Here is a 16,094-nt window from a genome sequence, read left to right on the forward strand (position 1 = left end):
ATTTTTGCGGACGACACGCTTTTACTTTCTAAAACTCAAAAGGGGCTACAATTGGCACTTAGCAAATTTGTAGAATTTTGTGATGCCAACGATTTGCAGGTCAACACAAGCAAAACCAAGTTCATGGTTTTTACTAAAAAATAGACCAAGATTGAGACAGGTTAATCTTAATGGTGTAAATTTGGAACAGGTAAATGAGATGACTTACCTGGGGGTGGTTCTAGACCATATATTAAGATGGACTGCCCAGTTGGACGCATTGTCATTAAAATTTTCACAGTTGAGTGGGACACTGGTTAAGGAGCAGAGATCCTCTCTAACTAAGAGAGTGAGTCCAGCACTCAAAATATACAATCTCAAGATTAGATCGGCGATTGTATATGGAGCGGACCTCTGGGGTTACGTTAATTTGTCCCAACTTGAGAAAATACTAAATACATTTTTACGAAACTTGGTGGGTCTTCCTCAATCGACCCCTATGCTTCCTTTAATGTTGGACCTGGGTTGCTATCCAATAGAGGAACTAGCCAAATTGAGAATTATACTATTATGGAGGAGAATATGGGTAACTCCTGAATTGGCTACCTTTGCTGTGGGAATAGAAGTTCTTAGACGAATAGTGGGTAGTGGCAATCTCCCTTGGTTTAAAGCGGTCAAATCCACCTTGTCAGATATGGGCCTTTTCCAGCTTTGGTCCGACCCCAGGACCAGCGAGTTCCCCGGAAAAAAGGATCTTAAGGACCAGTTTTGGGCCGCATACAGAAATAGGCTGATTATGGAATATAGCTCATTAACCCTTTCTGGTAGATTTTTGAGCCATAAGGTGGACACCGTTCTGGAAAGCTACTGGGACGCCATAACAATGAGTATTGATAGAAAAGTTTTCCATCAATTTAGAGTAGGAACGTTACCTTTGAGATCGTTCACACACAAATGGAGGGGGGGGGGTTGCAGGGAACTCATGTCAGTGGTGTCAAGACCAGAAGGAAACTGTGGGTCATTTATTTTTTGTATGCCCTGCATATGTCGCCCCACGGAAAAAATGGCTAAAACCAATTTGTCGAATGCTTAAGACCAGAGGGGCCAACGAGGCCTTAAGGTTGCTAGGGATGGTAACATCTCTCCCAGTGGCAATATAAGTAGCTACATTTTTTGGTTGGTCTTGGGTAATTAGAGTTAGATATTCACAGTATTAGTTAGTTAGACAGCCCATTATTTTTATTATTGAACAACCTGCGAAGCACCATGTATTATGTAATTCATGTATTATGTTGGTTTTAATGTTTTATTGTGTTTTATTCTGTGATGTCTTTTATGGTTAACTTTACCGAAATAAAGACTTATGAAACTGATATTTGTAGTTGTCTTGACAGTATTAGCGAGGAGGGAGATTAAAATGTTGGCATGTAAATGCAGGGTTCCAGTGTGTGTGCATGCTCAGCAAAGATTTAGGGGATTGACAGGCTCAGTGGCGTAGTGATTGTGTCACTGACCCTGGTACAAGAAAGTAGATTGGTCCTCCACTGCTGGCTTGGTTGTAATAACAGCCACTTGGTGGGGTGCAGAGGCCTCTCACACCTCTAGGTTACGGTGCCACTGCTTCTGCTACACTATTTATTTCCACGCCTCTGGCCGGAAAGGTAGCTTCTATTTCTATTTTTTTCTATTTAGGGGGTTTTATAGAGCGCTTGGTGACGCACAGAGGCGTGTCCCCGCGCTAAGGAGCTGATACCTGCCAGAACTTACAAATGCAGAAAAACTACTGTGTGAATAAAGAAGTTCAGCTTGGCTCTAAAGATTGTTTCTGAAGGTTCTAATTGCAGCGCCAAAGGTAGCTTGTTCCATCTGGATGCTGCGAGGTGCCTAAAAGATCTTCCACCCATCCGGGCTCTGGACACCTTAGGAATTGCCAGGAGTCCTGAGCCGGAAGATCTCAGAGAGCGAGACGACTCATAGGGTGTCAGCAATCTTTTCAAAGGGAGCGGAGCTCTCCCGTTGATGATCCGGTGGCACGTGCACAGGGCTTTGAATTCCACCCTGCTACGGATCGGGAGCCAGTGCAGAGACCGGAGGGCCACTGTGGAGCCTGCTCTTCTGGGTAGTCTAAGCACTAGTCTGGCAGCGGCATTCTGGAGAACCTGAAGACGGCTCAAATTCTTCTATTTAACAAAGAAGGGAGGTAGAGTACAACGTAGGATTCCTACTCCACGGGCACTGATAAATAAACAAAAAGAATCCTACTACCAGTGTGTAAAAAGGAAAGAAGGGGGGGACACTCAGTGTTGTGTAAAATACCCCTCACACACCAACAGGCCCCTTGGTGTCATGCTTCATCATCGGGGTCTTCGCACCCCGCTAAAGGGATGCGGCACGCTACGACCTGCGACTACGCGGGAGCGTTGACAAATTAGACTATGTGTGGTGTGTGTTGAGTGTAAGTGAAGGGGAATAGATGTGAGTGGGAGGTGTAGTGAAAAATTAAAAAGTACCTGGCTAGTGGGTAAAATGAAAAAAACTTTATTTCGTACCCCTGGCTGGTGCTGTTAAAAAGTGTGCAAAAGAACGAGGTTTTTTTTGTCTTAATTAGGGACAGAACCTCTGGTGTGCGTCGACATGTTTCGGTACTGGTGTACCTTCTTCAGGACGGGGCACAACTTCCCAACCCTACTCACGTTTTTCTAAGAAAAATGGGGTTATTCTAATTTTTCTAAAAAGTGATAACACTCATTAAAGACGGCTACAATGTGCCTACAGCGGTTCTCTGGATCATGTAATTACATGTCCTGAAAAAAAGAAAAAAACCATTAGGTTTAGTTACCATATAGGATTGGCTCAGACATGTGCAGTCACCTGGAGCCCCAAACAGTTAATTAAACCTGTAAAGGAAAACAGACAGGGCTTTGAATTCCACCCTGAAGACGGCTCAAATTCTTCTCCAGAGTTCCCAAGTAGAGAAGATTGCCGTAATCCATCTTAGACGTGACTAGTGCATGCACCAGGGTTTGGCGGGCTCTGATAGGTAAGAATTTTAATACCTTCCTGAGACTTTTGAGGGTCCCAAAGCAAGATCCAACCACCTGATTGATCTGGGGACCAAAGGTAAGGTCAGAATCAAACCAAATGCCCAAGTTCTTTGCTTTCTGGCAAGGGGTGGGTGCTGGACCCAAGCACGACGGCCACCACGCCGACGTCCACGCCGATTGGCCACCCCCCACCACCAGTACCTCGGTCTTGCCTCCGTTGAGCTTGAGGCAATTGGCGGACATCCAGGCCGCGAGGTCTTGCATGCAAGCTCTGAAGATGTCCGCCGAGGGACCGGGCGCGCGTGATAGGGAGGTGACCAACTGCATGTCGTCGGCATATGACACCATTTGGAGGCCGTAACTCTCTACCAAGGAAGCGATCGGGGCAACATAAAGATTAAAAAGAGTTGGGCTCAGGGACGAGCCCTGCGGTACCCCTTGATCCAAAGAGATGCGCTCAGAGTAATGGTCGCCCTGCCTTACTTAGAAGCCTCGGCCTGCAAGAAATGAGTAAATCCATTTCAGTGCTGCCCCTCTCACCCCGCCTTTGCTCAGACACTGTAGCAAGATGGAGTGTGCTACAGTGTCGAACGCCGCACTGAGGTCCAGGAGGATTAAGTCCATGGTTTGTCCCTCATCAGCACCTTGCCTGAGGGTTTCGGTAGCCCTAAGGAGGGCAGACTCCGTAGAGTGACGCGGCCAAAACTCGAATTGCGTAGGGTGAAGGAGGTTGCTTTCTTCCACAAATTTCATTAGCTGCTTATTTACCACCTTCTCCGCTACCTTAGAAAAGTAAGGCAGCAAGGAGATGGGGCGAAGATTATCTAACTTCTCAAAGCTAATGTTGGGCTTCTTACGTACGGGGAGCACCACAGCCTGTTTCCAGTCCTCTGGTATGGAGCTGGATAGGAAGGAGATATCTAGCAAGTGTCTGATATAGGGTTCTAGTGTTTCCAGACTGTCTCCCAGCCTTTTTGGGGAGGCGGGATCCCGAGGGGAGCCAGATTTAACAGATCTGCAAATTTTAACTAAATCCACCGGTGAAGGGGTGGTGAAATTAAGTAGCAGATTTTGATCGGCTTCATCACTCAATAAGTCTGCTGACATTTCCGCTGCAGGAGGTATGTGGGGGCAAGCAGAGTAAATCTTAGACACTTTATCTCCAAAGTAGTTCGCAATGCGATTGCATGCTGCTACTGAGTGATCTTCCTCTAAAGTAGAGGTTTTTGGGGTAGCCAGAGTTTTATATATGCTGAACAGTTCCCTAGACGAGTTCTCTGCCTCGTGGATTCTGTCAGCATAGTATGTGGCCTTCTCTATCCTGATCTTGTTGTGATAGGCGCGTCTCTTCGCGAGATAGGCCTCTTTCATCCGGTCGTCGTATGCCACTCTCCACTGCCTTTCTGCACGTTTGCAGTCCCTTTTGGCGCAACGCAACGCCTCGCCAAACCAGGGAGCCGTTCTTTGTCTCTGAGCCCCTTTGGTAGGTCGTCCCAGCGGGGCTGTGCAGTCCAGAGCAGCAGTAATACGGTCATTGAGCAACCTATTCGCTGTATTCACATCATTGCCTCCTGGGGGACCTTCCGCACTGAGGGCCGTATTAAACTTTTGCAGGGAGAATCTTGCCCACCTGCGCCGAGGATAATTGAGTGGGGTGGGGGCGTTGGCTTTATATTTAGGCAGGAAGATGGAAAATGGGACCAAGAAATGGTCTGTCCAAGGCAGGGGCACTGGGGGATCAACTGAGACATCCTCCCAGTTAGCAAATATTGGGTCAAGCAAGTGCCCACGATTGTGTGTAGGAAGCAGCCCCTTTAGTTCCAGCTGTAGGGTGTGAAGTTCATCCCGGAACTCCACCGCTCCTTTTATCGGAGGAGTCGTCAAGGTGTGTGTTTAAGTCTCCTAACAGTAGGAACTTATCCCTCCTGATCGCTGATTCAGTAACACACTCTAAAAGGTTGCCTTTGAATCTGGACATAGGTCCTGGAGGGCGGTAAACTAGCAGACCCTTAATCGTCGTGCTCCCATCAATGTTTATGCTAAAGACACCTGCCTCGCAACCTGCCAAATTGACTCGTTCGAGTTTACAGACCCATTGCTGTTTAAAGGCGATCGCAATTCCCCCTCCTCTACCTACGGGTCTGTCCAGGCGCACCATTTGATAGTTGTCTGGTAAGGCTTGGACAACATCAGGATCAGAATTGGCCTCTAGCCAAGTTTCAGTGAGGAACAGCAGATCGGGATGTTTATCAGTGAGAAGGTCATATACATCGTGTTTATGGCAGCTAAGCGATCTGGCATTGATCAGGCCGCAGAACAACAAGGAGGCGCTAGCCCTGGAGTCAGCAAGCGTGGTACTAAAATGGAATTGGCAATGTTTACATCCTTCGATCTCCCCAACCCTTATACTATGAAAGCCCGGGGTACAAGTATACGAGGTGAAACTTACTAAGTCGCTCCTGCTCCAGGTAATTCTGCCATCAGGGACAGGGGGTGTGGCCCTGGGCCGTGTCGGGTCGTGGACAGGCGCAGACGGGCTTGGCTTTGGCGCGCATCCGGCGCGCCCGCTGCGCCAGCCCGCTGCGCCGTCTGGCCGTGTGACACATTATATAGGGTGTGAGGAGGGTGGGAGTCCGGCGCGACTAGAGCGCAGCCCCCAGCCACACCTAAGATGGAGCCCGCCGCCGCCAGCACCTAATCAAACAACACGGCTGGGCGAGGCAGGGAAAGAGAGTATAGGCGTGGGAAGAAGTGTCAGTGTGCCTCAGTAAATTCCCAATTAAGATTCTCTATTTAGAAGCCCCCCAGTAAAATTCATAAAAACGATCTTTTTCGCTTTTAAAATGCAGATTCAACATAAATAACACTGGCCTCCTATAGATGCCAACAATCCCGCTTCAGGCGGGAGGTTTCTTTTTTTGTTTACCCAAAAATAAACTATTTTGCTTTTCTACCGCTTAAAACTAACTCCATTTCCATGAAATGTAAAGGAAATGTTAATCCCCCCAGATTTCCTCCTTATCAGTTAACAAATGTGTCCGTCTATAATGTAACTGGTGCTGATGTAAAGCGCTCTGATATCTTCTGGTAATTTCGCGCTATATAAAACTCTAAAAAATATATATAAAAAAATTTGGAATGTACGCTCCCAATCCCTCAAAATAAGACTGGACTCCATTTGACCTTACGCCACATTCACGACAATCGAGAAATCTCCACGGTCACGCGGCATTCTCGGAGGACCGCCTCCAAGCGCTTTTACGGCCAGTAAGCGCTGCGTAAAAGTGCTATTGCTCTCTGTAGGAGATTTCGTACAGGAGAAACGAGTTTCATTTCAAAGCATTAAATTATAATAATGTTATTTTAGTGCAAACAGCTCCAGTGGCGCACGTAACTCAAACGGGTGGCGTTTCAAAACACTAGCCGTTATACTGGCGTAAAAACAAACACAAAACTCGTCGCTTATTCCGCGTCAGGAACATAAATGAATAAAAAAAAAACACGAGGATTATGGTAAAAAAATCATGCGTATTCCCGAACAATGACGTAGGTGAGCACAAATTGTCCAAAAAGTGATCTGACCACATTTGGAATTCCCTCCTAGCGTTTCTCTTTAGTTAAATGTAAGTCGGGTCCAGGAGGGTTTGGCTCCTTCTGCTATATACATTATTGATGACGCGCCACTGGAATTTTTGAACCTGTCCAGTTGGGATTCGTAGATACTTGAACATGGCGTCTCATTGAGCTCTTAATAAAATGGCGTCTCGCCCCTCACTTTCGACAGACACGGTAAATGCAAGGTGTGTTCTAGTATTGTCATATATTATGTGAGAGCCGAGGATCACGCTGGGCTGCTGCAGGGCACCTCTCCGATGTGTAATACAAGGACAAACATGCCCACGGGCCAGAGTTAGTTTAAGGCCTGTGACTTGCACCACTTTCCCCTTCTTTATTTTTGTATATTGACTGAGCCTCGCCGTTTAGCGGCCTGTCAGGGAGGAATCCACACAATGCTGGGTTTCCCTTTGAGAAAACTATAGAAAAACAAACCACGTTTAAGCCTTAGGAGACTTTGTGACGGATTAAGGGCGTAATAATTGAGTTAAATCACCTCTCTTTCAACGAAATCCACATACTCCGTGGCCAGTGATTGTTTGATATTTCGGCTAAAACGAGTGCGCCATTCGCCCAGGTGTTTGTCACCCTCGGAGCCTGGAGCCGAACCTAGCAGTTAGAAGGGGATTCTGTGAATTTTGGATTATAAGGGTGTTCGAGTTTTGAAAGCCCACTATGAACCAGACCTTACACACACATTAATTGTAAAAGGAGAGCCAATACGCTGTCAACGTGAAATCGAGTCGATTACTGTTTCCAACGTGCAACTGCTGGAAAGGGTTGACCAGCTACAAATGGTTTGTGCTGGTTTCAGCTGCTGAAATGTAAGTTTCGGGTCTTTACTAAATGTGTGTGCAGAAAGACATCGTTGAATCCGTCTGAGTCTTAGAACAGCCCGTTGCTGATTTTTGGTTTTAATGATGTGTTTTTAGCAGTAGGCCTTCCCGTGCGTGTGTGCTGGGCTCCAACATTCCAGTGCCGAGCAGTCCTATGAGTGAAAGGTGGTCAATATATAGTCTCGTATTTTCAGAAAGTTGACCGGAGGCTGCAGGGAGTCCGAGAAGGGCTCACACCACAGAAGCGGGCAGTAAATTGGTAGCCTCAGTCTAGCAGCCACACTCCCTTGTGTACCTCGATGAGCAGTTAAAATTGGGTCAGAGGTCAGATTTGCTCCGAAATCTGCTCTCGGTGGAATAGATGTTTGTTGTACCACATATAACCCATATGAATTGACACTTATTTACTACTTCTGGGGTTAGCAGAGCCAGAGCCCTCCTCCTGTATTTCTCATTACATGCAACCATGCTCGCCCAATTCTGCCCAAATCCCGTTATCTTAAAAACAGCGGCAGGACAGATGTGTGTGTTCCACCCAGTGAAGAAACCGAGCCCAACCAAAAAGCCCCTCTAAGGCAGAGGACATCAAAGCTTAGACCCGGATATTTATCGAACATAGCACGCAGCCCCCTTAATCCCACGACGCGATTCTGCCAAAATGCATCTATTCGTTCTGTATTAGTTTATTTACATGTCTTGCCGAGCAAACACGGGTCACCTGAGTGGAGCAGGCGTCTTTGATCCCATTGTAAAAGAGCTGTGTGCTCTTCTGATAAGCAGGGCGAGTTGGTACCCCCGCTGCGGCCTCAATAACACGCGCACTACCAGATACCCACATGGCGCGGGGTCACGCGGCCGGGCACTGCCAAGGGAGCGTTATTACCACAGGCGCAATATGCGCGAACCCACACGACGCACCAATGTGTAGTGCAATGTTCCCAACACTGAGTGTGCAAATGATTCCAAGAGAAACCAACTCACAACTTCGAAGTTGCGCTGTGTTTTTTTTTTTTCCTAGGAATGGTTTCCAATCACTACAAAAAGTCTCTCAGGAAATAACTGAATACATAACTGAAGCGCTAGTGATGACATCGCCCCAAGAGGCTCGCAGACTGTCCCATTCAAAGACTTATCCTGTGTGAGACACGTGTAGATGAGACGTGCTGTATGTATTTGAGTTTATCAGTCTGGGTAGCCCTGTTGCTGACAAGAGACCACTTCTAGCATCAAAGTAAGGCAGAGTTACAAGGCACGCCGTGGCAGGCCCGACAGGCCTTTTATTCCACCGGGCATTTTCCCTGTGGGTTGGAGCCCTTGAAAGGCAGTTTTGAAAGCCCAGGGCCCCGTCACTACCCCAGCTCCACAAATGGCAAACTAGCAGAGCGATAACATTATTAATAGCAGGGCCCTGTTCCCGGAACCGGCAGTAAGATAGACCACACGCCCGTCAGAACAGGTGCACCTTGGACCCAGGCACTGTTAGGGGCGCCCTAGCGCTGTTTAATGGACATGGAGTTTTCTATGCTGCTAATGGGTTAGATGCTAAGGCATTGAACAGGCCTAGGTGATATGAAAAACGTAGCATAAATGCACATATTAACAGACAAGTAAACGGGATGGCTGTGGGGTCCCTGGCTGGCTTGAGAAGCATTTCAAAGACACACACGAGGTTGTTGACTATGCACTCTGTTTCTGTGGCGCACTTACGCTGCGCCTCGCATACCGTCCACGTTCTTGAAGGGGTTCAAGTCATATTTGCACGGGGTCCATCAGATAAGGGAAAATAATGATTAATTCGGTTCTAGTGCCGAGAGCCGGTGCTATCAAGAAGCAGCCGGGAGGCCCGGGGGCGTTTTGACGTCGCCTGTGCGAGTTAAGGGTTGTGAAGTGATTGTATGCACCTATCTCAGCCTCGGCACCTTCTGTCTGCGACTACAATCGGGGCCCAGAGAGGGCCGCGGATGCTGCGCGTTGCCGCTGTTTGGCCACACTAACCCTCCCTCTTCGCAGCCCCTCCCAGGCTCGCCGCCCCATCCACCACCCGTGCTCCACCCTGCACAGACTCCTGTCTCGGGTCGTGCCCGGGAAATCAGTGCAAATCCGTTTTGCACAATTTATTGTACTAATTCCGTGACATCAGAAGGAGCAAACATTTTGTTCTGGCCGTAGTAGAGAAACGCGTTTCTTCCAAAAATGAAGCAAACGTGTTCTCCCCTGTACGCGTCGCCTGCTTAAAGAGAATGGGAGAGCAGCCCATAATTTCGTTTTCGAATTAACCGTTCCTCAGGCCACGTCGTGTATGTAGGATACTTGATGGAAGCGCCGTTTGCTTCATTTTTCACCAGTGAACAGCTTTATGTTGTATGGCCCAAAATACATTTCCGCCAGTCTGGAAGTGTCTGCGTTAAGCTAGCACACGAAATGGTACAAAACGATTTGCTTCATTTTTTACTGATTCATATTGTACCTCGGGTGGTAACCAAGATTACATCTCCTTCAAAGGCGGACGTTGTCTTGTCCTTCCACTGCAAGGACTTCTATGAGGTAAAGGCCCCAGTGTTCAGCATCCGAGAAGGCTGAAACCCCGAACCCTGTGCGCCCTGAAGAGATTGGCGGGAAACATGCACCACCAGGCTCTGTGCCCGGCCCGGTACCATCTGCGCCAGTGCAGGGATTTGCCGCAGGGCGCTGTGGTGGCCACACCACAGTTACATATAAAACTCTACCCTCAGAAATTACCCTCGCGCCCAACCTCTGAAGAGACTGCGCTGAGTGGAATTATTGCCACGAGTTGAAGGAAGGGATTCTACTGAGTGGGGGAGTGAAAGGCTGTGTAAGTAATTAGATGAGCGCGTGTGCCAGGGTAGGAATGAGGCGAAACCCACAAAGCTATCATCATTTTTCTCTCAAGTATATTAGGGTTTTGTGTGGCCTCTTGTTCTAGTTATCTGGTAGTTTGGACTTTTATGTTTGTTTGTATTGCGCCTTGACGCCCCTTGGGGCTAAGTTTGAGCCGTATAAAAATGCCATTCATTCATTCATTCATTCATTCATTCAACAAACAGCATTTTTGTAGCCGAGCAAGGCTCTGCAAAATAGTCGAATGTGTGCGTTTTTTGTTATAAAAGCGCTGCCTTTACACCAAAGTCAGAGGCAAGTGCCCACTCTGTTCCTGTATTTAATAGACGCCACGAGCCCGCACCAGACTGTGTGAGCTACGCGATCGTCAAGGCACGGGAAGTGGTAGACCTCAGGGCAGTTCATGACCAATAACGTGTCGGTACCTACGGCAGAGATCTGTGCATATAGACCGCCAGGGCCGAGTCCCGAGGGCGCAAGCAGCCGTTCATCTTTCCTAGGTTGAAAAATAGAATACCACCAAGTTAGGCGACAACTTACACTGCTTATCAAGCGCCAAGAAACCGCTTAATGTCTCGTGGGCGCTATTATAATGAATATTTTAATCGCACATTCAATATTATCGTGAATGTATGCTTTAAATTTCAAGAGGCCGGCTTCCTGATATGCTGCCAGCATTTTCGCATTGAAGAAATGAACGAATAAAAAAAGAATATAAACAAATAAACACACATGAATAAAGAAATTGGACATAGAATGATTCAGTGTGACCCACTGGGGCGGAGGTGCCAGGGGCACGTAGGCTGCTCCGGCCCCCCGGATCCATCATCCTACCTCTAACACCTCAGAGTGACTCCACTCCCCCCGCCCCTGATTGGCTGCTCGTCTGCTTAAAGAGGCCTTCACCCCGTTGGCAGCAGATCAGGAAGAAGCGCCTGGGGACAGTGCGGCCTCCTACCTGTAGCAGGTCTGCCAGCGAGAGTCTCAGCAGCTCGGACACAGCTTAAGGGCCCCGAGACCCCTCTCTGCGTGAGCGAGCCGAGTGTTCTCCCCCACCAGGCCTCTGCTCCTGCCCTCGCACCCCCGGCCCGGCGCAGTGATGAGCAGCCCCGATGCCGGATACTCCAGCGACGACCAGCTGCAGGTGGGGCGCTCCTGCGCGGCTCGCCTGGGCATGACGCAGCCCGGGCACTGCCAGTGGGCACCCGAGACCCTGGACAAGCACCTGCAGAGTACGGGCGACCGAGCGGTGAGCAGCATCCCCAAAAGAGGGAGCCCCAAAACCGAGGCCCACATCCGCAGGCCCATGAACGCCTTCATGGTCTGGGCCAAGGACGAGCGCAAACGGCTGGCTCTACGGTTCCCGGATGTGCAGAACGCCGAGCTCAGCAAACTGCTAGGTAAGGCCCAGCGCCCAGAAGCTAAACTAGGAAACACTTAATAATACTGATTAATAAGACGAATTTCCAATCCTTTGCGTAGCACTCAAGTTTGTTTTAACTTTTTAAGTACTCAATGTTACCCTATAAGTGATGTCGGATTCCGTGAGATAGGTTGATTTACCCAGGATCGCACAGTTTGGCGAGGTTTGAACAGAAGCCTCTTTACCCAGAGCCAGATAGCCTACATCAGAAGAAATGCCTCCTACACTATTTCCATAAACAACACGTGCAGTTGACTGCATAGTGTCCACACACTCGAGGCATCAGATCATTCCTACTATACATATATTGTGCCTAAAGAACCCGAGGTTGAAGCGAATAGGGCCCGATTACCACTGCTGTATGTTACTGCTAAAATTGTTTATACATATTTTACTTTTTATAAATATCATATTTCTGGGAATTTCAGTGTTTAATTTGAGCCGGTGGTTTCCGATGCTCAGCACTAGCACTTAAATGTCCGCACCGGCTCTAGTGACAGTCCACCACATAGTGGCGCTGTCTTTAATTTTGAGATGTGCACAACGATCGTGCTTATTAAGACAATATACATTGAACATGAATACCAGCCTTCCACGCCATTATTGTAGCTTAGTGCGGCCTAAAACAGTTTGAATTGTCACACTTTTAGGAGTCAGATGGTTAGGTGTTTTGTTAGTAAGGGTATTGGCAGCGCTGGAAGGGGCAATATGTGGTGCAAGCTGCAGTGGTCTTCTGAGAAGGGCCTGGCACTTTTTTTTTTAACCAATTAAGCAAGTCCAATTTTTTGATTTATTCTTATTTCGATATTGCATTTGAATCTAATTATGTTAATAACTCTGGCTGTGAGGTTCGAGGCTTCTGTTTTAAAGTATGATGCATTTCGACCTCGTCTCCTCCTCAGACTGTATCACCCCCGTCCGTCCCCACTCACAGTTACGCTACTACGCAGGTGTTCTACTACGCATGTGTTCTACACCCACTCCACTGAGGGGTGTTCTATATCTCATCAATGTCAAGCCCTGTCCCTATGAGGTGAGGTCCCCGCTCGTGAGTGATTGAAGGGGGGCTGCGCTCGCAGTCTTCTTGGGCCTCTCTGGACGTGGACGGAGGCCGGGCAGTGGCAACAAGTCACTTCTGGTCACAACCGACCCGAGCCTGTCTCGGACTGTAGATGACCCCCACTCCTCTTGTTTAACCACAGCGCTCCAACTCACTGAGAGGCGTGTCAAGGAATTATTGCTTTTCTCAGTTTAAATCAGACCGTGCGTGTGTGCTGAAGATTTGCAGATTGCTTGTTGGAAAGTAAGAAAACACTCGCACATAGGGACTTTTTTTGGGGAGCGACTTTTTTTGAGAAGCCCCGTCGCTATGTAGGCTTAAAAACTCCTAAATGGCGCGCAGATAATAGTTGATAAAAAGGCACTCGCGTGTTCTGATTTTGCGGTACATTTTCCCGTATCAAATACAATGTAAAAGAAAAATATGTACTGCCAGCTTTGTAGCTCGCAGCTTGTCTTTTGCCACCTCTGGAATTATAGTGGGTTCAGTGGGGTAACATTAGCCCCTGCTTTACCGAGTACAGGCTCAAGTTTCGATACCTCACAGGGTGGGGGATCACGTGTCTAGCATAACCACGACACCGTTTGAATGGATGAGGGAATCTACTAGTGAGCACCTGAAAATAAATAAATGCATGAATGAGTGAACAAAGCTGTGTCTAAACGAATGCATACTTTGTGCTTCACGCACCCAGTTAGAGCCTCGGGGCGCTTTCGTGATCATGGTTAGAACAGCGGAGGGACCGATTTAGAATTTGGAAACTTGAGTGAAAGGTGCTTTTAATGCGACCCTCTCAATTGCATGAAAGGCTCCTTTTCAGAAAGAGTATTCAGTTGGAGCAAAGTACGCAATTTTAAATTGTTGAACTCTGCTGTGTACGAAAGTTTATGTAAGTGCATTTGCGTGCAGTTTCATGTGCTCGCGCGCAAAATTAAAATAGTCTTGGAAATACAGGAGACATTTTATTTTGTGGCGCATGCTGAACCTTCGCACGACCGTTATTTATTACGCTCAAGATGCCAATAGAGATCCCTAAGAGAAATCTGTTCTCAACATCGGCTCATGTGAATAAACCTTACTTGATGCACTGGGGCCACGAGGCTAGACTTCGTGGCTCTACCTGTGACCGAGGGTCGTTTGAGATCAGCGCATATCATTTACCTAAATCTTGCGAATCATAATTGTAATGCTCTTCTAGACTCTCCATTGGACACTCCTATATTCTATATGTAATTACGATAAAGTGATTGCGGCACTTCCCCCGCCAACCTAGTCGTGTTTTTTCTCCTGCGCAAACTACGCACGCGTAATGTCGCCCTTTCTTCTTCTTCTGTGTACGAACCTAAGGTGTGCTTCGTTCCCTGTGTTACGTGTCGCTCCCCATTCTGGGAGAGCGCTTTCATGCACCGTCACGTTTTGAATGTGGAGTATCCATGAAAAGGTGTACATGTGTGCATCGTTCTGTAGCTTGTTGTGCATGCTCCTGTGTAAGCATATTTTAATACATTGTTACTCTTTGCGTTCACAGGGAGGTCATGGAAAGCCCTATCGCTGGTAGAGAAGCGCCCTTTTGTTGAGGAGGCGGAGAAAATCCGAGTTCAGCACGTCCAGGACCACCCCAACTACAAGTACCGACCCAGGAAAAGAAAGCAAGCGAAGAGGACCAATCAGAGCGAGTCTGAGTCCATGAAGAGCCTCACCGACCAACAGGGCGGAAGCATGGGCTGTCTGGAGAGCCTGCGCCTGGGATACTTTGACACACAGGGCTACCACCCCCAGCAGCACGTGAACCCCTACAGGCACTACCTGGGCCTAGATGCCAACTTAAATGGGTTCCCTTCACTCGGTGCTGATGCCTACTACTCTCTAGACATGGTGGAGAGCAGCCCAGCCTTCCCGGCCTCATATCTGCAGGGAGATTACCAGATCATGCCCACCCCGCACCAACCTGGCTTTACTGCACTCCAAGGAAGCCACCTCAGCCCCATGACCCAGGGGGACAACCTCCAAACCGGACAGATCAGCAACACAGACTTTGCACGAAGTGTTATAGAAGGCCAGATCCCCCCTCACATGTATGATGGGCAGACACCCCCTCATTTCTGTGCTGGACAGACTCCTCCTCATGTGTATGATGGACATACTCCCCTTCACGCTTACAATGGACAAACACCCCCTCAAGCCTATGATGGACAAACACCCCCTCAAGCCTATGATGGACAAACACCCCCTCAAGCCTATGATGGACACACACCCCCTCATGCATATGATGTAGCGACACCCCCTCATGCACATGAGGTATACACCCCCCCTCATAGGTTTGATGGCCAGACACTCCCTCATGCACATGATGGACACACACCGCCTCATGCTTATAATGTAGCAACACCCCCTCATAGGTATGATGGACAGACACTCCCTCATGGGCATGATGGGCAGACAACCACTCATGTTTATGATGTACCAACACCCCCTCAAGCGCATGATGGAGACACACTCCTTCATACGTATTACAGGCAGATACAGCGCACCAGTGCTACCAGCTATGGGTGGGCACCCGAAGAGGGGCAGCTCTCCGCACTATCCGATTACCACACTGTGGAGAACATGAACCAGGTCCAGCAGGCTGACCTCTTGGGGGAGTTGGATTGGACTGAACTGGAGCAGTACTTGTATTCTGTGTCCGGTTCTGACCAAGAGGCGGTCTTCTCTTGAGCTACGATTCACAATATGTACAGTGGACTGGTCTCTTCTGTTTGCGGATGATTGTACTGCCTGATGTTTCTAGAGGAGCCCTCTTACATGTAGATTGTACTGCCTGATGTCTCTATAGGCGTCTTCCAACATGTAGATTGTACTGCCTGATGTCTCTATAGGCGTCTTCCAACATGCAGATTGTACTGCCTGATATCTCTATAGGCGCCTTCCAACGTGTAGATTGTACTGCCTTATGTTTCCATAGGAGCCCTCTAACATGTAGATTGTACTGCCTGATGTCTCTATAGGCGCCTTCCAACATGTAGATTGTACTGCTTTATGTCTCTATAGGTCGGAAAAAAACTTTGGAAATTGACATTTTTTTTAGCCCCGCAACAACAAAGTATACAAATATAGGCAATTGTTTGAGAGCACAGTTGCACATGCCTAACAAGAGAAACATTGAGAGAATATTTATACCAACAACTGTAAATAGGATAGAGTTCAACTAAGTATGATTAATATTTTTATTTATTTTAATGTATTGGCATTCAAGTCTAAGAATAAATATATATTTATAA

At 47.9% G+C, this 16,094-nt stretch overlaps 1 protein-coding gene across 1 annotated transcript; it reads left to right on the forward strand.

Moving 5' to 3' along the window:
- The first annotated feature begins 11,432 nt into the window (after positions 1-11,432).
- LOC147724175 (transcription factor Sox-17-alpha-B-like) lies at positions 11,433-15,531 on the forward strand. The gene is made up of 3 exons (XM_086918003.1): positions 11,433-11,733; positions 14,345-15,082; positions 15,164-15,531. Exons 1-3 carry the CDS (start codon positions 11,433-11,435, stop codon positions 15,529-15,531), a joined length of 1,407 nt encoding a protein of 468 aa, XP_086774129.1.
- The last annotated feature ends 563 nt before the right edge of the window (positions 15,532-16,094 follow it).

This window comes from Lissotriton vulgaris, chromosome 4_1 (genome assembly GCF_964263255.1).
Source record: "Lissotriton vulgaris chromosome 4_1, aLisVul1.2, whole genome shotgun sequence".
Taxonomy (NCBI): domain Eukaryota; kingdom Metazoa; phylum Chordata; class Amphibia; order Caudata; family Salamandridae; genus Lissotriton; species Lissotriton vulgaris.

Bases quoted from the DNA above. Each gene is read 5' to 3' on its own strand.
- LOC147724175 (XM_086918003.1), top strand. From the start codon at position 11,433: ATGAGCAGCCCCGATGCCGGATACTCCAGCGACGACCAGCTGCAGGTG. The intron at 11,734-14,344 runs GTAAGGCCCAGC...TTGCGTTCACAG, and splicing joins CGAGCTCAGCAAACTGCTAG to GGAGGTCATGGAAAGCCCTA. The intron at 15,083-15,163 runs ATGATGTAGCGA...TCCCTCATGCAC, and splicing joins ACACACACCCCCTCATGCAT to ATGATGGACACACACCGCCT.